Here is a 21,732-nt window from a genome sequence, read left to right on the forward strand (position 1 = left end):
TCAGGACCCAGTTTTGTGCCATGGTTCTTTTCTCTAACACCCCCCATCCCTCGTTTCTCAGTCGCCTCTGACTCTCTGCGACCTCCTAGACTGTAGCCCGCCAGGCTACATGGAATTTACTAGGCAAGGACACTGGAGTGGGTTGCCATTTCTTCCTCCAGAGTACCTTCCCGACTCAAGGAGCAAACTGGTGTCCCTTACATCTCCTGCATTGACAGGCAGATTCTTTACCACTGAGCCACCTGGGAAGCCCTTTCCTCTAACAAAGGCTTAAGGAAAAATCTGGTTGTTTGAGACAGTGGTTCTTACTTTTTGGTCAATGTATTTGTTGTCCTCAATCGCAGACCGTTTGGAGTGATCGCAGGATGAGGAAGATGTGGACGGAAGGCTTCGTAAGAGGCAGCAGGTGTCCTGTTGCTGGCGATCAATAAACTGCTTCATGAAACTTTCCCTTTGCAAAAGAAGCACACACACATCAAGCATTATTAACGACATGGAGCAAGGGCTGGGATGGCATTTTGCAAGGATGCATTTGCCTGAGCCAAGTGAAAGCAGTGACAAAAGTTCATAGAAAATAAGACCAAGAGGTGTTTAGATTTAATTGAAAATATTATTTGCAAAGTGTTTAATTTAGAGAAAAATTCCTGCATCTTCAGTCATTCCTGTTTTTAAAAAGTCATGTCCCTAAAATTACTTTTATGCAACAATATTCAGTAATTAATGGTATCTTTTGAACCTTATTGTGGTAATAAGATCTTAGTTCATCTCTCTGAATTTTCACTTATCGTAAGAATCCTTGAGAGATAATTTTACACTTCAAGACTCAAAATAACTCAAATGAAACTTCATCTGGTCTCCAAAGCATGGGGAGAATTCAAATAACATCTTTTCAAAATAACTGCTAATCTTGAATCTAATTTGTGACTCTTTTATATACTTTGTATTTTCAGGTTTTAAATTTTTTTTTTTAAATCAGAAGTGCAAATAGATTTTGATTTGAATTTTAAATTTATGGCATGACCTTCAGTCTCATACTTTTATAACCTTCCCATATAGTTGTTTTTAAAAGTAGTTACATAAAAATGTCATATCTGACATTATTCTAGTTATATTTGTAATTTTTGAGCTAGAACTGGAAGACTTTCCTTTAAACATTAAAAATAAGCGTTTTAAAGCATCTGCAGTACAAGTGTTTAACTTGACGGCAAAGGTGGTATAAAATCATATTAGTATGGGTATAAAATGCCATGGTTCCTCTTTTAAAAAAACTGGGAGACAAAGTATATTGTACCCAGATATGGCATTCTAAACAAATGCTGTCACAGTCATCCAGAAACCTGGCCGGTGGTCATTTCTCCATTTAGTTGAACTCACAAGGGTCTCAGAGGCAATTTTATCCTGACATGGTTGAGGGTCAGAGGCCAGTGTCTGCCTACACACCATCTTTGCAAGTTGGACCACCTGCACCAGTTCCCTGGGACATCAAATTCCCGAGAAGCGGTCTCAGGCGGAAGCAGGGGTCGGTCGGCAGTCTTCCTGCCTGGGCTAACACAGGTGACTCTACTGTGGGTGTATTTTTTAAAGGGATCAATGATTTTTAAGAAAGGAAGACAGAGTAGTGGCATGGATAAAAACTTACAAGGAAGCCACGCCCACATGAGTTTGAAAGGGACGAATCAGACTTAAGATGAATGCTTTACAGTGTATTTGAGATAGACAAGTAAGGAAATACTTTAATACCTGATTTTAGGAACTGTAAAATCTGAAGGAAGCTTTGAGATCTTCACCATTTGCGGTCTGTTTGGAAATTTTTCAAAGATGCGAAGTCGCAAAGGGAGCTTTTCCTTGGTGTCTGCGTTTGCTTCACTTTGCTTTAACTAAGGAAAAAATAAGAGGAAGCGGGGGAATCTATATGTCACAGTCTATCAGAATATTTGAATCAAAGGAACAATGAGTTATTACATGAAGAAACAGCAGGTGGCAGTAAAGCCCCACCAAGTATTCAAAGTCTGAGCACTGAGAAAACCAAAACGGAACCAAAACTAAATCAGAAAAAATAAAATCAGAAGAAAAATTTTTATTTTACCCTGAAACATAATCCCCTTTCCGTACCAAATATGATTTTTTTTATTGTTGACTGGCATTATCACTAACATATTTAAACAGCAAAATGTTTCATAAATATGTGTGCTGGAACTAGAAATCAAAAGAATTAAAACAAATAGAAATGAAAATCTCAAGGGGTAATGTTTGAAAGAGGGAAAATGTCAAGGAAATTGATCATTTCTAGTTTAGCAGATTAACGAAAGAAAAACTCAAACTGGAAACAACACATTTGGTACAAAAAGCCAGAGTTTTCTATGCAGTTATAAAGATGCTTGGGAATTATTCAGTTACATGCCATGAGCTATCTGGGGATTAGCAAGCAAATGGTTTTATTATTTGCTTATTTCTACTTCTATTAGTTTGTTTTTATATTTCTACAGATTAGGTTTCACGGAAAATGAGGATTTACATTACACACGCTGAGCTGAGAGGTCAAAAAGTACTTTAAATCAGGCAGTCTTTCTTGGTGAGGTTAGAGAAATACGTTTCAAAAGCTACTTCTTATCCCTTGTGGGGTATATGCTTTTACTTTATAATGACAGTCTGTTCTGGGTTTGTGGAAAGATGAATGTGAGAGGCCAAGGAAGCCTTTATAAAGTCAACAGAGGTGGCAGCTCTTCCTTCCTACCATCTGCAGAAAACCAAACTGGCCAGAGAGACCATGAGCGTTATGAGGGAACATCCCAAGTTCAATGCCATTTATGGCTCAGTTGTCCAACTGCTTGTGAGCCCATAGGGAGATTCTATGTCCTGATTCCTAGTTTGGGAAACTTGCCATTTTTTTCTTCAAGAGTCCCTTGGACAGCAAGAAGTCAAACCAGTCCATCCTAAAGGAAATCAACCCTGAACATTCATTGGAAGGACTGATGCTGAAGCTGAAGCTCCAATACCTTGGGCACCTGATGCAAAGGGCCAACTCATTGGGGAAGACCCTGATGCTGGGAAGGATTGAGGGCAAGAGGAGAAGCGGGCAGCAGAGGATGAGATGGCTGGATGGCATCACTGACTCAATGGACATGAGTATAAGCAAACTCTGGGAGATAGTAAAGGACAGGGAAGCCTGGTGTGCTGCAGTCCATGGGGCTGCAAAGAGTTGGACATGACTTATTGATTGAATAACCACTAAAGGAACTATTCTTGCATTTTGGTTTTATATAATATGAATATTTCCCTTACCCGTTTGTATATCTTCTATAGCTTTGTGAGTCATCTTTGACTCTCTGTCTTTGGTGGTGGATCATTTAGGGGAACAAGCCACCATTGTTCACTGCCTTCTCCCTCCCCGAGCAGGACACTGAACACAGCACGGTCTCAGTAATTTGACAGTTATGACAACAACAATGATGAAGAATGAGCTCCCAAAGGTGCAGAACAAACCCTGTGAGCATTTCCAGGAGATGCAGGCAATCAGAAAAACGCCTCCACATAAACAGAGATGCATGAGCAAGAGACATGCTTCCCAAAAGTTTATTGGCACAACTCATAGAAAAATATTTGTAGTGGTAAGTAGAGCACCCAGGGGGAAAGAAAAACAGCTAATATGTTAACTCAGACCAGAGAGGAAGGCAATTCTAAAGGGCCAAAGACAGGCTGAGAAGACAGAACAGAAATGAAGCGTTTAATTCATGCGACTGCTGACTCATTTATTTACACATCGATGCAGTCACTTACAAATCAAATCCCATAGGCCAGGTTCCATGCTAAGCTCTGGAGACCGAAAGATAACTAAGATAGAGTATGTGCTCTCACGGAGCCCGCATTATAACGGACAGTTATAGAAATAGATAATGGCAATAAAATACAATAGCCCTTCCAGCTGAGTCATACACAAAGTGTTGAGCACACAAGGTGAGCAACAAAGGGAGAAATTAGAATAAAAAATAAAGCAGGTGCTGCTTTTCCTTCTAGAGACTTCTTGGCGGCAGAATTGCTACACGTGATCACATTAGTCAACACTGGAGCTGTGGGCCTGCCGGGACTGGGATGCATCTTTTATGAGTCTTCAAAGAGACACAAGGGCAGATGGTATATTAATCAGGATATGCCATCAGAACAAAAACATGGAGGAGCTCTTTTCCTAAACACCTCTCAGCTGGCCCAGTCTCTGGATCCCCACTGGTGATCCCCTGGTCAGAAGCACCCCCTGGCTCCCGCCCACCCTCCCACCGTCACCCCGTGTGGTTTGGCTCCTTCAAATCTATCCCACACCTGCAGTCACAGTCATCTTCTCCTCTTCCGGCTTAAACCCTTCAACGGTGGTCCGCTGCTCTCAAACAAAACTGTCAGCCTCTAGGCTTCAGCAGCCGACTTGCCGTGACCTGTCCCCACCTGTCCCCACCTGTCCCGGCCTCACCTGGCCCTGGCCCACACTGTATTCCAGTCACGCCTGCCTCTCTCAGCTCCTCAAAAGTGTCCTGGCCTCTGACCCAGAGCCTCTGTCGCCCTGGAGCTCCTCTCCTCCCTTTCCTCTCTTGTTCTTCATGAACTTCTACTTGCTTTTCTAATTTCACTTCCATCAGCGATTCCCCAAGAAGCTTTCTCTCGTCACCAAGATTTCCCCCTCACGAGCCCAGGGCACAGCGGGTGGGACCATATGGAGTCGCCATGTTGGTGTAGGTCAAAGCAGACGACGAAATCGGTCATTTCTTATGCTTCAACCTAACACACACTGTTCCAGGTTCCTAGGACTGTGGTAACAGGTTGCTGTGAGATCAAATTGGTTAAAACAACAAAAACTGATCCTCTCCGCGCCCTGCAGGCTGGAAGTCCCGAGTCAGGGCAGCAGCAAGGCCGTGCCCTCTCTGAAGCCGCCGGGGCAGCCCTCTTCCTTCACTCTCAGCTTCTTGGCCGCCCCCGGTGTCTCCTGGCCTGAAGCTGCGTCACTTCAGCCTCTCCCCCTGTCCCGCCTGGCCTGTGTGATTCCCTGTCTCTCTACTGGAATCTCCCTCTCTTCTCTCTTACGAAGACACCAATCACTGAAATCAGGGTTCACCTTAAACCAGGATGATCTTAACTGATTACACCTGCAAAAATCTAATTTCCCAATAAGGTCCCCTTCTGAGGCTCCTGGTGGACATCACTTTGCAGGGACACCGAAAAACCACTACAGGGAGCATCATTTGAACCTAGCGTGTCTGACCTGAACACTCTCTCTGTCTTTCCTGAGACTGGAAACTCTTGGAGGACAAGGAGCATATGGGGATTTTCCATTATTCCGTATCTGGGGTTGGCCACAATATTTGACACAGAGGAAGCTAAATAGGCATTTGTTGAATAAATAATTACACAGATCAGAGGGTGGAATTACAGTCTCCAGCAGATAACTGGGAAATAGAAAAGAAGGATTTTAGGTATAGTCTAAAGAATGGAGAGATAAGCAGAAAATTTACTACTTGAATAAATTTGTTGGTGTGAAATACAGGTGTCCCTGGATTTACAAAAGAGAATAAAATTAGACTGTGGCGTTTCACCTGAACGTATGTCTGCCACTGATGAACAGAGGAAGGTTTAGAATAAATTTACACGTAATATTTTGTAACATTTAATCAAATATCCTAGAATACAATGTTTAATATATGTATGTTACCAGTATTAAAAAATAATCCCATGCCTATGTTTTTAAAATGGATCTCATCTCATTCTAACTTGTATTAGAGTTATTTATACTCCCTAAAGCTTGTAAGCTCCTTAAGGGTAAGATTCCACTTTTAATTTACTTTTACAGCACCTTCTAGAGAGTAGAAATAGAACAACTGTTTGTGACTAAACGGGTTTGAACTCAGCGTGAGTTGACCATTGCACTGTAAAACTGAAAAAAAGCAGGCGAGAAAATCTTTTGATGACTCAGAAGGCTCTTCAGGATCCTGCAAACTCTCCTTTTGACTATCAGGCATTGCTGCCAAATTGATGTGCCTAAAGGGGCAATTAAAACAGACAAAGAGGGACTTCCCTGGTGGTCCAGTGGCTAAGATCCTGTTCTCCCAGTGCGGGGGCCCAGGTTTGATCCCTGGTTAGGGAACTGGATCCCACACGCCACAACTGAAAAGATCCCATGTGCTGCAACTAAGACCCACTGCAGCCAAATAAATAAATTTAAAATAATAAATAAGATAGAGAACGACGAGCAGCTGCTGGAACAGTGGGCATGTCTGCTTTCATGCTGAGGCACTAATGAGAATCTTCTACCCGTGAGAAGGGGCCTCTTTCTGAGTACCAGGGACCACGTGCTCCTTCTCTTGTTTCCAGGTAAGCAGCATCAGCAAGGATGAAGATACGGCCACCCGGCAACCCGGCAACCCGGCAAATCCTCTCCTGGGCGTACACCTCCCAGACCTGTGTGCATGCCCAGCACAGCTACACCCTCCCAAACCCACAGCAGTGTCGTCTGTAAGAGTCACAAGCTTACACTCTCATGTGCCCATCAGCCTCCGAAGAGAAGAGCCAATACCGATCCATTGAAACATCTGAGCCAACGAACAACATCCAAGCACAAAACCGGGGTGAATTTCGCAGTACAATGTTGAGCGAAGGAAGCCAGATAAAACAAACAAGCACACACTGAATGATCCCATGAATATAAACACCGGGCAGCACCAGTCTGTCTGCTTGGTACCCAGAGAGCACTGGGGTGAGGGAGAAGCTTGGTGACTGGATTGGTTACAGGGAGGGGCTTTGAAGCTACGGTCAATACTTAACGAGCTGGGTGCTGGGAGGCTTCAATTTGTAAAAATTCAGCAAAATGCCTACTTCGCTTCTCAGGTGGCACTAGTGGTAAAGAACCCACCTCCGAATGCAGGAGATGCTGGAGACAAGGGTTAGATCCCTGGTGGGGTTGGGGAGATCCCTTGAAGGAGGGCATGGCAATCTACGCTTGTATTCTTGCCCGGAGCATCCCATGGATAAAGGAGTCTGGTAGGCTACGGTCCATAGGCTTGCCAAGAGTTGGACATGAATGAAGTGACTTAGCACACATGCATGCATAAGTATATTATAGTAAAGTAAAAAGTTTTTTTTTTTAAAGACCAGATAATGCATTTGCGTACAATCATTTAATTCTTACTTCACTGCTATTAACCTCCATTACCTTGACCATTTCTTCTTCCCTAGCCCATGATCAGGACTGAGCTACAAAAAAATAAAAAGAAGAAGAAAGTGTAAGATGGGTTTAGAGGGTGTGTGTATGTGGAAGGAATGGGCAGTGGAGGGGGATAAGGCAGCCAGGATAAAGGGATGTGTTTCATAGTATTTTGAAGCCACTGTAAAGTTTCTTTAATATGTGATAAAATGGTATTATAGCTTTTATCCAACTTCATTCCCCTTCTGCATGTAAGCACAGATTTTCCAAGATTAAATTTACCTTGATGCAAATGAGTGAATAATATGGATTATGTTGGATATACTGGGTAATAATCTAAGATCATTATACTATATCATAAAAGACCTCAACATACAGTGTTTGCAATTGTAAATTTCCACTTAAAAATTATTTCAAAGATTATGATTCTTGAACGGAAGAAACATAGCGCAAAGAATCCCAGGATTTTTTTTTTCTCTATATTGAAAAACCTAATGCAAAGAACAGTCCAAAGGAAGGAGGTTATAATGGTTTCAACTGAGCATGAAGTCTGGCTGGAGCAGATAGACTACACGATAGCTTTGCAATAGACTCACATGATTTGAAAAAAAAAAAAAAGACATTTTGCAAAAAGGAAATTAGAATCAAAGGAAAAAAATTTCAAACCTTGAGCTTTAAAAAAATATATAAATCATCTCAGCTCAGCGCTATTCTATGGCTCGGCATCTGTCTTGCTGAGATATCATTGCACACTGGGCGGCTGAAAGCCTTTTCCTTTACTTGTGTTTCTCAAGAGAGTTGGGAGTGATTGGTCTGCATAACACATACCCTGTTCTGCCTCATCGCTTAAATCTTCCATATTTCAGCCTGGGCTTTCTTCTGTTAAAATATTCAAGCATTATTCGGTTTCAGTGCCTGTCTGAATGCAGCAACAAATAACTGAATGAAGGATTACGTTAAATAAAAAATTTTTTTTTCTAACTTTTGGTGTGATTTTCTAAAAGAAAACAATTTAAAAAGTGTCAGGCTTGGGGAAGCTTCTCATTTGAAAATCTAGTTCATGCTGGCTTGAAAAATGTGGATAGATCTGAGGGTTAACGTAACTGAAGAGTATTTTGTGGCTCTTCCAGATATGAACAAGGACCAGATTTTGCTCAGTCTGGAGGAAGGCTCCTCTGTGTCACCTGAGTAAATCAAAGTGGAATTCTCTTTGCTTCTTTCCATGACAGCATTTGCTGGTTTTTCTGGATTGATACATGACTCAGTAAATCAGAATGGAGACTCTTCCTAAAGCAAAACTAGTAGTCTTCAAGGAAGTTTCTCTATTTTGTTTTTGTGATTTTACAACCCAAACTGCAGATGCTTTATCGGCAGTATTGATCAAACATGTTGGTTTTTTATTAAAGTCTCTATCAGTCAATCATAAAGAAAATCAACCCTGAATATTCATTGGAAGGACTGATGCTGAAGCTCCAATTCTTTGGCCACCTGATGCGAAGAGCCTACTTGCTGGAAAAGACCCTGATGAAGACTGAAGCAAAAAGAAGAAGGCTGAGCATGAGGTGGTTGGAGGCATCACCGACTCAATGGACATGAGTTTGAGCTAACTCCAGGAGATAGTGAAGGACAAAGGAGCCTGGCTTGCTGCAGTCCACGGGCTCACAGAGTCAGACACGACTTAGTGACTGAACAACAGCAGCAATGACATCCCTAAGCTGCACTGTGGACATTTCATTCACTTTCATGCTCTTGAAAGAACTTGCTCTGAACCTAAGAACTTACAGGCTTTAAACATCCTGCAGAAAGTTCTTTGTGCAGAAATTGAGGTACTATTTCCAATAAGACTAAGCTCGCAGGAAATGTTAGCAACTTACTAACAGAAAGAAAACTATTAAAAAGCTGGAAAACCAAATTATGCTGAATGGATGTTTTCCTTCTATTAATATTATTGTCCCTTAAAATCCTATTAATGGAATGAGAGGTTTCCTTGAGACAGCAATAATGAATAGAGTTTGCTTTTGTGCGTTTTTTCCTCTAGGTCCCAAACAACTCTCTCTTACATTTTAATCTGTCTTGTGTTATTCAACCAGGACACAGTTGTTCCCACTAGGGAATTTACTGAGTCACAGAAACAGGTTTATTATGATCAAAAATGCAGGATTTTTTTTTTCTCTGCTTCAAATGAAATTATATTAGAGTTCCATGTCAACTAGATGCTTGGTTCTTGTTACAAGATGAATAGGGAAAAAAAAATACAGACCCAAGGGAATTCAGAAGATACAGTTTTGTGTGCAACTGTCTTCCCCATTTTGCTTTAAGAAAATGTTGGAGATAGCATAGTCTATCAGTAAAAAAGAAAGAAGATGTAGATTTAAATTTTGGTTTTGTTCTATAATCCCTTAGCTGCTTTGGATTTCAATGTGCTCAAATGAAAAATGAGGATCTTCATTCTTTTACATAAATGCCAGATATATAAGTGAGATAGCATATTGCCTGTAATTTGAATTACTCAAGGGAAATGTGGTATAAAAACTAAAGTTATCACCAAGCCCCAGCAACTGCCGGCTCAACATGAAAGTGGTCTCATCTCAGTGAGGGGGCTAAGTGAAGAGGGGGCAACACTCATGCTGGAGACCCCCTCCTCCTTCCATGCAGGGACCACCTCACCTGTTCCCACTCACTCCAATTTCCTCTCCTTCACTGTGTGGACTGATTTATTTTCTCAAGAATCTTGGTTTAAAAAATGAAAATAGAGAAAATAGAATTCCCTGGTGGCCCAGAGGTTAGGACTCCATGCTTCTGATGCAGTGGGCATGGATTTGATCCCTGGTAGGAGAATTAAAATCCCACGTGCTGAAAGGTGTGGCTAAAGAAAAAAAAATAGAGAAAAGCAAACATTTTCCCTGAGCTTGTGTTCCTCTCTCTTCTCCCTTCTTTTTCAAACTTGCTTCTTGAAACTTGCTTGCCATCTACTCGGCTCCTCTGCAATAACTTCCCTGCATCCTCTCTTGAGTCCCAGGTCTCTCCCACCCTCAGTGGGTCTGCTCCTGATGGAGCCACCAACAGTTCCAGGTTGGAGAGTCAAGTGGTCACTTGGTTGACCAGGTTAAAACCGCTCATGGTCACCCCTCCTGCCCTCCTAGCTGGGTTTCCATCTTCATCCTGTCCCTTTAAATCGATCTTACAGGACAGCTAAGGAAGAAACACCATCTTGTTCTAGATCTTCAAGTAATTCAAGGATTATCAATTATGTTGCTCTTTGTTGTTCAGTTGCTCAGTCATGTCAGATGCTTTGCGACCCCATGGACAGCAGCACACCAGGCTTCCCTGTCTTTCACCATCTCCTGGAGCTTACTCAAACTCATGTCCATTGAGTCAGTGATGCCATCCAACCACCTCATCCTCTTTCTCCTCCTGCTCTCAATCTTTCCCAGCATCAGGGTCTTTTCCAATGAGTTTGCTCTTGGCATCAGGTGACCAAAGTACTGGAGCTTCAGCTTCAGCATCAGTCCTTCCAATGAATAATCAGGGTTGATTTCCTTTAGGATGGACTGGTTATGTAGAGGAGAAATTCTGATCTCAGCATGGCTTAAAGCATTCCCTCACACCTTGCCCTTACTCTCTAACAATACTGGTTTGTATGTCCCCCCCGCCGCAGTTTTATTTCTGGTTCCTGCCTCAGCGTACACCTCCCCAACACTTGCAGTACGCTTTCCTTCCACACTTGGTCATTATAATACAGCTTTCCAAAACCATCTCCTCTAGGATGATTTCTCAGAATAACAATAGCTACTTGAAGTAGTAAACATGTGCAGATACTCTGCTGAACACTTTGCTCATTGCCTCATTTACTAACATGCTTTAGTCCTCAATGTAAGTACTTCAGCCCCCGATGTAAGTACCATAATTAGTTCTGTTGTGTTATAGGTGAGGACCCCTAGGACCAAGGAGCTCAAATCTGTTCCTGAAGGTCACACAGCTAGAAGGGGTGCTCACTGGGGTTTGACCACAATCTTTGAGGTTCCAGAACTTCAGCTTCTTTTTGGGTAGGGGGGAAGCTACTCCAGTCGTCATCAGAGCATGTGGGCTTAGTTGCCCTGTGGCAGGTGGGATCTTAGTTCCCTGACAAGGAGTCAAACCATGTCCCCTGCCTTGGACGGCGGATTCTTAACCACCGGACTGCCAGCGAAGTCCCCAGAACTTCAGCTTCTAAACATTATTTTAGACTGTCTCATCAAAATAACATTTTCAAGCAATAGATGCATTTTTATTTCTGCAGTATGGTACCTGCTATTTCTTTTCTATGAAACATGTTTCCCCACTTTCTTAATAAAATCAGATTCATTTTTTTTAGACACATCTTTTTGACCTGCCTCCAACCCGAGGGAGGCACGCCTTCCTTCTTTGGGTCTTCCCCTAGTGCTCAGGGCTTCACACTAAGGCTCCTAATTCTGTGTACCTCTCCTCTATTAAGCTGACAAGTTTTAATTAAGGGCAGGACTCTTCGTGGCCCCAAGCCTAGTACTGGACGCCTGTACACACACGATAAGGATAACACAACAGTGATGAGACGAGGAACAAAAAAGGCAGCCAAGTGTGGCCCACAGACAAGCTGAAGGGGCCCATCTGTGATATTTCCCATCACTCAGTTACCCTTTCCTTAGGTTCTTTACAATACAGAATCAGTCATGCTAACCAGCACAGATGACTCTTCTGATTTCAGATAAGCCACGTTATTAAGACGAAGAGGAGTAATGACAAGCCACATCAGATTTTCCCTCAGAAACAAACTCATAGAAAGTGTTTTGTTCCTGATGAAGACTATGCTTCCAACTTTGTAAGATTAAAAAAATTATAATTGACTATAAATTCTATACAACGTATTTGTGGTATAAAGTTTTACAAACGTATGGATTCTTGAACAGGACAACACACCAGTCAATTTATGACTATATGTTGTGTTTTTAGAGCTTTCCATAGAAAATTCTAATCTCTTTTAAAATCTTCTTTATTTTGAAATAATTTTAAACTTACATAATAGTTACAAAGATAATACAGAGTTCCTGTACACCCTTGACCCAGTTTTTTCTCATGTTAGCATCTTACATAACCACAGGACATTGATCAAAACCAAAAAATTAACCTTGGTCGACTACTTTGAACCAAAATGAAGAATTTCTTTGGAACTTCCCAAATTTTGCATGAATGCCTTTTTTTTTTCTGTTTCAGAATCCCATCCAGGATTTCACATTATATTTCACTGTCACGTCGGACACCCTTTTGTATGTGCGTGTGTGTGTGTTTAAGCTCTTCCTTACTTTCTGGCTCCACAAAAATACTTTAGTCTTATCTTGTGTTTTCCCTGCCTCAGCTTGAGAATCAGCCAGTTCTCCAAAGAATATTGATTTCTTTTACTGGAGAATGGTTTTTAGAAACAAGAATCTTAGGAGTGGGTTTTCTTGATATTACTGGCATGTCACTGCTCCTATGTTCACCCAGAGGAAAGAGCTAGGAAATATATGTATGCATATGAGCCCTTGTGTACACACACATCTGTATTTAGTATCTACTTATTTATGTGTTCCACCTTAGTTGACAGGTAGCTAGTAGCAGTGATGACATTTACCATAGAAGAACCCCACACTTTACACTGGAGGTTTGGAAGACACAAATTTTGTCCTGGAGTCTATACACTGGGGTCTTGAACTCAATTCACACACTGTCCCCATAAGGAATTTCTTTTCAGACAACCACCATGCCTTTTGCAACTGCTACTCACGAGTACGCCTGTGGTAGATTATAGAGTCGTTCAATTTTGCATCCTTTGATTAAAAGGGCTTATTAGATGCACTATGAAAACACATCAGCACATTTCATGTAAAACAACACGGAAATAGGGGTAACATCAAATAAAATAGCACACGTATACATTTCTCATTTCTTAATAATAATCTAAGTCATTCTTTTAATATCAGAGTAAAAAATACTCAATAGTCATATGGCTGTGAGGATGCCAGCCATGTCCTGCATCCACTGTGTGCTGAACAAGGGCAGCGGGTAGAATGTAAGGAAAGACCCACAGTGCAACCACTAACCCCCTGGTATGAATGAAGGAAAAGACTGACCACTGTTCTTAGGTAAATGCCATGGCTTCCTGGCCACTTTTGGTTGTGAAAAATCAGTCCAAGGAGTCCAGACTCATACCTGAATCAAGCCTCACTCCCAGTCTCCCATCTCCAGGCTCCTCCTCTCTGAGCTGCAAGGGTGACTTCAGTTCTAGAGCTGGGAAGGGGACAAGGTCTCTTCATTCATTCATTCATTCATCTCCTTCTTTGGGTTCATTCAGCTCCTCCAGAGCAGAGGCCAGGATGGAGAGTTAGGAGGACAAAGCATTGTCTGAGGAACCCGGCCACATTTCAGGGTGGCCCTCTTTGTGGTCTGGTCTGGATCTACCCTGCTCAAAGCTGATGGCCTTCTGTAAGGCTGACCAGTGTTAAGAGGCAGAGACACAAAATTCCTGCCTGCAAGGAATGATGTTGACTAGACCAAGGCTGGGCTGATCAGACCTTCTCCCCTTAGGAGGCTGAACTTGAGTCAGAGAAAGTGTTATTTGTAACAGAACAAAAAGTCAAAATTTACATGAGACAAAAACAAAGCTGGATTATTTACGTTTCCCTAAGGGCTTCCCAGGTGGCAGTAATGGTAAAGAACCCGCCTGCCAGTGCAGGAGACATGAGACATGAGACATGTGTTCGGTCCTTGGGTTGGGAAGAGCCCCTAAAGAAGGGCATAGCAACCTACTCCAGTATTCTTGCTGGAAAACCCTATGGACAGAGGATCCTGGTGGGCTATGGTCCATAGGGCTGCAAAGAGCTGGACTCGAAGGGCAAAGCACCAGTACCATTAAACCTTGTTTTCCTTTATGTGTTAGTTACTCAGTCATGTAGGACTCTTTGCAAGCCCACAGACTGTAGCCTGCCAGGCTCCTCTGTCCATGGAGTTCTCCAAGCAAGAATACTGGAGTGGGTTGCATTTCCTTCTCCAGGGAATCTTCCCAACCCAGGGATCGAACCAGGGTCTCCTGCATTGCAGGCAGATTCTTTACCATATAAGCCACCAGGGAAGCTCTGTTTTTCCCTTAAGGCTGCAGTATCTCTTCCCCCCTCAACCCTATACAATTGTATCCAGATCGACACCTTCCACTATCATGCCAATACAGAGAAAGTCTCTAGGATTGAAGTGTCAAAGAGGTCAGGGATTTCTGTCTGGTTTGTCTGCTGACATATCCCTCGTGCCCAGAACACACGCCTGGCCCATGGCAGGCTCTGGATAAACAGTTGAGAATGATCAGGAACATCCCTATTTGTAACTCCAGCCAGCCAGCCCTCACTCCTAAACTCTAGACTGATACATGCAACCAACCATTAGGTCTCTACTCAGAGTCTCACTCACACCAGCCCAAGACAGAGTGATGATCTTCTCTGTGCTAATGTTTCCTGGTTCAGTGAATGGGACTGTCATCCATCCAAGGAGATGAACCTGAAACCAGGAGTCATCCTTGAGATGCTCATATATGTCCTTCCACCCACAAAAACACTAAGGCCCTGCTGATTCTGCTTCCCAAATAGCTCTCCAGTTCACACTGCCTCCCATCCAAAAAGCCTCGAGGGGCTCCCTATTGTTCTGGGGGCAGAGGGAAAAGTTCTTGGCCTTTTTCTCCAGACTCTGCATGGTCTAAGCCCCACTTACTTTTCTACACTCACTTTACACCACTTTTTTCTGGGGTCATGCTGAACATGTTTCCTTCTCTCTGGAATGTTCTTTCCTCCCCTCTGATAGCTACATCTCCATGAAGTTCACTGCTGCTCCTTCTTCATAGCTCAACCCAAGTGTCTCTTTCTGCTTCCCCACCTCCTTGTCCCCCATCTGGGTCCAAGTCTTCTAGGAATTCCTCACTCAAATGCTGTTCTTCTCTGCAGAAATGTCATCTCACATTATAAATATCTATCCACTGCTTTGATTATTTGATTTATGTCCAATTCCTCCACTAGGCCCTCAGCTCCATGAGAGCGGAGAATTACCTGTTTATTCTTGTCTGCTTCATGCCTGGCGCAGTGCTGTGCACGTAGTAGGGACTTGAAGATTAAAGGAATTGAATGAACACGCAGAGAACAGAAACGCTCTGGGTAGAATGGACAAGTAGATGGACTTCTTGGAACAAAGAACAGAAGGGCTGTGTGAAACTTGAGTCCTGAAGACATCAAGGCAATGATACCTCGTGTCCTGTGCTTAGGCACCCAGAGGACAACACTTACTACCTCATTCCTCAAACAAGTCTGAAAGCAGCTACCAAAAGCCTTTCTGCAATTCAGTGACAGCCAGACACTGCAGAAAACTGAAACCAATTGTCACTTTTTTTCTTTAGAACCATAATAATCCTCTTTCCCATTGCCTGTGAAAGGATCTGATGAGAAAAAGTGCTGTTGGCATTTAAAATTTTTGTTCTCTTAATTAAAGAAAGCAAAGTGAGAGAGCATCTCCATGGCTCGGCAGAGAGCCGGGCACTGGGCATGCTGAAGAGTAAGCCTCCTGCCTGGTTCGTATGTATTATCCTTCCAAATCTCACTTAAAAAATTGAGAGATTATCTTGCAGAGTGCTGTGATAAACTATAAGAAAAGTGATTCTGAACTAGCACAACCACAGGCTGGTACAACCAACCAGTCATCAATGTAAACTCAGACTGTAGCCTGCCAGGCTCCTCTGTCCATGGGATTTTCCAGGCAAGAATACTGGACTGAGTCGCCAGGAGATCTTCCCAATCCGGGAAGATTGGGAACTGAACCCGGGACTCCTGTATTGCAGGCAGATTCTTTACCAGCTGAGTTACCAGGGAACCCAAAACAGGCTTAGGCATGTAATTTTATGTTTGTTCAATGTCAAAAGAGACTGGAGCTATCTTATTAAACGTCCTGAGTGCCAGGGACGAGGCAAAGAACAAAGTTTCCTTCTCTGGTTTCTTTTTTTTAAGTTGCCTCGTCATTTTAGATGCCGTGTACGGGCCTATTGCCTACTGGCATGCTGGATCTTAGTTCCCTGATTGGAGGCTGAACCTATATTCTCTGCACTGCAAGGTAGATTCTTAACCACTGGGCCACTGGGGAAGCCCCAGAACAAGGCTTCTGAAAACAACAGCCTCTAAAAGTGATCTGGTTTGGCTCAATCCCACATGGAATGAAATTTTGGAAGGGCTAACCGAAACCCTTCTTCCAGGAAAGTCTCACATTTATAAACTTTACTCTTGAGGGAGCTATTCGGTTCGGGGCAGAAGAAAATGAGTCCAGCTGTTGAGAAAGCTCTCTTGGTTGGTGAAAGCTGCCCGACATTCCAAGAGGACTCCTTGTCGCTCAGCTCTGTCACCTCCCGGAGGCAGAAAGAGGTCCTTTATTCTCAGAAGGTGTTTTTAGTTTTCAAGGTCTGCCATACCGAGTACCAAAAACTGGTGGCTTGGAACAGCAGACATGTACAGTCTCAGTTCTGGAGGCTGGAAACCCCAAATCCATGTGTCTACAGACTTAGTCCCTTCTGAAGGTTCTAAGGGAAGGTCTGTTCCAAGACTCTTAGTTTTTGGAGATGGGCCGCACCCCAGGTATTCCTTAGCTCGTACACGCGTCAATCCAGTCCCTGTCTGTGTGTCTCCCTCTTCTCCTCTTTGTACAGGGACACCAGTCATAGTGGATTAGTGTTGCTGGTCACTCAGTCATGCCCGACTCTGTGACCCACCCCGTGGACTGCAGGACCCCAGGCTCCTCTGTCCATGGGATTCTCCAGGCAAGAATACTGGAGTAGGTTGCCATTTCCTTCTCCAGGGGATCTTCCTGACCCAGGGATTGAACCCAGGTCTCCCGCACTGCTGGCAGATTCTTTACCATCTAAGCCACCTTAATGACCTCAACTTAACCTGATTTCAACTCAAATGCTCTATTTCCAAATCAGGTCACATTAACAGGTCCTGGGAGTTACAGCTTCAGTGTATCTTTTTAGGGGACATAATTCAACTCATACTAGGAGGACACCGATTTTCACAGGTACCTTGTCTGTTTTGTTTTGACTTCCTGAATCCCAATTACCTGTTTAACTCCAAAACTCCATTTGGGATTTTGGCTGTTTCCCCATTTTTGCATTGACTTCTTGATTTCTATGCTGTTATCTTTTCTTTTTTAAATTGAGGTATAGTTGATTTATAATATTATATATGTTTCAGTTATACAACACAATGATTCATAATTTTTAAAGGTTATACGTCTTTTTTATAGTTATTATAAAATCTTGGCCACATTCCCTTTGCTGTAAAGTAGATTGTCCTAGCTTATTTTATACATTAGTTTGTATCTCTTAATCTCCTGTGTGCTTAGACACTCAGTTGTGTCCGACTCTTTGCAACCCCGTGTCCTGTATGTAGCCCACCAGGCAACTCCGTCCATGGAATTCTCCGGGCAAGAATACTGGAGAGGGTAGCCGTTCCCTTCTCCAGGAGATCTGCCCAACCCAGGGATCAAACCCAGGTCTCCTGCATTACAGGCAGATTCTTTACCGTCTGAGTCACCAGGGAAGCCCATGAAAGAGTCATCTTTGACCAAAAGTTTGAGCGTGGCTTCATGCGGAGTTGGGTTACATTGAAGGCTTCGAGTAAAATTCTGAGTTTACCAACTCTTGACCACGGACAGTTTACAGCTTCTTCGCAATATTCATCCTTTGGCCCTGGGCAGTTGAGCAGCAAGGATCCTAGATATCGGATGCCTCCAGTCTCATGTAATTTCCAACTGTCATACAAATATTCAGTGGAAAGAAAATCCGCAGGGTGGCACCATAGTAAATGATGTTCAGATAGCTAAAAAAATTAAGAATTGGTCAGTAACCCAGTGGTCTGTCTGGAAACTTGGGAGTATGAGAAGTCCAAGAGGAAAAAGTTAGCAATTTGTCTTTACTTTCTTAACTGTCATCACCCACCTCATGTTTTTTTTTTTTTGATGTGGACTATTTGTAAAAGAGGAGAATGAAAAAGTTGGCTTAAAGCTCAACATTCAGAAAACGAAGATCATGGCATCTGGTCCCATCACTTCATGGCAAATAGATGGGGAAACTGTGGAAACAGTGTCAGACTTTATTTTTCTGGGCTCCAAAATCACTGCAGATGATGACTGCAGCCATGAAATTAAAAGACGCTTACTCCTTGGAAGGAAAGTTATGACCAACCTAGATAGCATATTGAAAAGCAGAGACATTACTTTGCCAACAAAGGTCCGTCTAGTCAAGGCTATGGTTTTTCCAGTGGTCATGTATGGATGTGAGAGTTGGACTGTGAAGAAAGCTGAGTGCCGAAGAATTGATGCTTTTGAAGTGTGGTGTTGGAGAAGACTCTTGAGAGTCCCTTGGACTGCAAGGAGATCCAACCAGTCCATTCTGAAGGAGATCAACCCTGGGACTTCTTTGGAAGGAATGATGCTAAAGCTGAAACTCCAGTACTTTGGCCATCTCATGCAAAGAGTTGACTCATTGGAAAAGACTCTGATGCTGGAAGGAATTGGGGGCAGGAGGAGAAGGGGACGACAGAGGATGAGATGGCTGGATGGCATCACTGACTCGATGGACGTGAGTCTCAGTGAGCTCCAGGAGTTGGTGATGGACAGGGAGGCCTGGCGTGCTGCGATTTGTGGGGTCGCAAAGAGTTGGACATGACTGAGTGACTGAACTGAACTGAACTGATTTTTAAAGTCTTTATTGAATTTGTTACAAAACTGCTTTTTTATGTTCTTTTTTTTTTTGACCATGAGGCATGTGGGATCTTAGCCCCCTGATCAGGGATCAAACCTGCATTCCCTGCATTGGAAGGTGAGGTCTTAACCCCTGGACTGCCAGGCAAGTCCCACTCATCTTCTTTAACCTAACTTCTGCACCATCAGAATCCCTGAGTGTGCTCTCACCACCTTACCAGTATGGTGACCAAATTTTTATTAAAATTTTTAAAAAACTGTGGTCAGGAACACATAACATACCATTCACCATCTAAGCCATTCTTTAAGGGTACAGCTCAGTAGTGTTAAGTACATTCACACTGTGTACCAAAGGTCTATAGAATTTTTTCATCTTTGAGAACTAAAAACCCTGTAGCCACTGAACCACAAGAAGAAGTCCTCTTTGCTCCCTGCAACCGCCACTTTACTTTCTGCTTCTGTGAAGCCAGAAGACAGCAATCAGGGTTTAGCTGAGTGGATCCTCTGGCCACGACTTGTCTCCCTAAATCCTGAAGGACTTCAATACAGGAGGCAAGACAGAGATGCAAACGAAACCCCCCGGATAAGACTGCAGAGAAACATTAACTTGGAGCTCACATTTTAAATAGCATTAAGATTTCTGTTTTTGTTAAAAGGATAATCAATAAGACAGAGAAGCTTCTTTACATGTCTACCCTCAACTATGTTTTGGATGTGAAGCCATCAAAGACAATCGAGCTTGAGCTCACATGGGACTTAATACAGAATTGGGGAAACAGTTTTAATTTCAGAGCTTTGAATTTAATCTAGACAGAGTATCTATACTTACTTTTTCAATGCATCTTTCCCTGAGGCTTCTCTATGGGTTTTTTTTTTTTTTTCCTCACAGTTTAATGAATTTTCTACTGCTTAAAAGAGAGCCCTTTATGTCTGTCTTGCACTGAATTTGCAAAAATCATTAAAGCTGCAAGAACTCTCTTCATTTTCAAAGTTTGTAAAACTCCACCCACGTTCTCCAGCGTTTTTGCTACATCACCGAGCACCAAGGTCACTGTCTCCTACGGCTTGCTCTTTAGAGGACAGCGGTAGGTCAAGGGGATTTTTTAGCCTCCATACAAACTGACTTGGCTTCTCAGCTGCCAAATTATACATTTGCAATCTCATTTCTAGTCAATTTTCTGATCTTATGTAAAAAATATTATATATTTCTCTATTTCTATCTGTCTCCAGGTCCTGTATTGGGTTTTGCGAATGCTAAAAAGAGAATCATGGTCTCTATTTAATTAGAAACAGGGTCACACAAATTATGGCAGCCAGGAAATGATTGCTCCAGTGATACTGCTGCTAGGAAAGCAATAGATAAATTTTATGCAGATGCATAACTGGCGTGAGTTTTCAGAACATTATTTATTTTGAAGAGTGACAAAGGAAGAGCTATATGAGCAGCTATAAAGGCACAACATTGGTAATGTCACAGAGAAGGGTGGCCTGGGGATGAGCATTTATATCAGAACCCATCAAAACTCATCCCCAAGGAGCCTTTTTATTATTGCCCTCGGAATCCCATCTTTAAAAAAAATATTCTTCTGTCTCTCAAAATGCCTTTATGAAGCAATAAATAATTCAATGTTGCTTCTTTTTCCTTGAAGAAGAGCATATAGGAAGAGGCTTCCGAGCACTAGGATGCAGTGTTGCTGCCCAGAAAATTTTCAGCTAAAAGTATTTTAAAGTTGGCATTTTGGTAGGGTAAATGCACAATTCCCTTTAGGTTTCCCAAAGTGTCAAGGAAAGCTGTTGGTTCCATCGTTTGCCCTGAAGAGCCCCACGGCTTAGCATCCCTGGCTGGAAACCACTGACTTAAAGGGCAAGGAGGAGACTTCAGAAAATAAGGAGGAAAGGTAAGAAGTACGTTTCTACGTAAGAAGAATCCGATTCCACCACAATGGATCCTGTGGATTGTTCCTGCTCCTCGGGGAGCTTCTCCCTGCAGGGAGCTCTGGTGTCCTTGGCTAGAGGGCAGCCTGACTTAGGATTCAGCCATGTTTCTCCCCCTTTATCACAGGCTGGGAGTCACAGTCTGCGCTCTTTCCTTCAGTTTCATCTCTTGGATGCTTTCCTCGTTCACGTCGTCACTTCTTTCTTCTTCTCTCCCATCCTAGTTTCTTCACTGCACTGTCCAGCTTTCTACCCTTGTCTCCCAAACTGTCCACCCCTGGGGACATAATCCCTTCCCCAAGCACAAGGACCGACTTTGTCTCTCGTAGCCCCGTTCGATATTTCATATTTACCTTCTCCATTTTAAAGGTGACTCACACTGGCTTCTATGACTCGTGAAAAATGTCCATGAGTCAACATATATTTTAACACAATTGTTTTTACCACGATCATAATAAAATACAGTAACAGTCTCTAGCAGCCTTTCTAAACTCTTAATATGTTGCAAGCACATTATATCTGTGTCTAAGGAGGGTCACTGTTCCAGAAGGTTCCTGAGGCTGGAGGAGCTCTGGACAGTGTCTGCCATCAGTGGAATGAAGGGTAAATGTTGCAGCTCTTACCTTCTGCCAAAGTGCCAACTCCAGTGCCTCTGATTAGATCATCTGCTTTTTGAGGGGAAACAAACAACTACTTTGTATATAGCTTTAATGACTGGGTTGTTTAATTCACCTCCATCCATCACATCAACAATTATTTCATGGCTATAATGATGTCTGTGTCATCTGAAACATCATTGTTTATCCACAAGTTATCAACGGTCCTATGAATGAGCCTCCAGCACA

General features: G+C 42.7%; 1 protein-coding gene across 1 annotated transcript in view; it reads right to left on the reverse strand.

The window, feature by feature from the left end:
• Positions 1-21,732, reverse strand: part of NALCN (sodium leak channel, non-selective) — a 302,068-nt gene that overhangs the window by 90,934 nt on the left and 189,402 nt on the right. Inside the window, exons 16-17 of the mRNA XM_027557923.1 lie at positions 1,741-1,877; positions 310-451 (exon numbers count right to left, since the gene is read on the reverse strand). Coding sequence (XP_027413724.1) covers positions 310-451; positions 1,741-1,877 — 279 coding nt within the window. The remainder of the gene's footprint in view (positions 1-309; positions 452-1,740; positions 1,878-21,732) is intronic.

Source organism: Bos indicus x Bos taurus, chromosome 12 (assembly GCF_003369695.1).
Source record: "Bos indicus x Bos taurus breed Angus x Brahman F1 hybrid chromosome 12, Bos_hybrid_MaternalHap_v2.0, whole genome shotgun sequence".
NCBI lineage: Eukaryota > Metazoa > Chordata > Mammalia > Artiodactyla > Bovidae > Bos > Bos indicus x Bos taurus.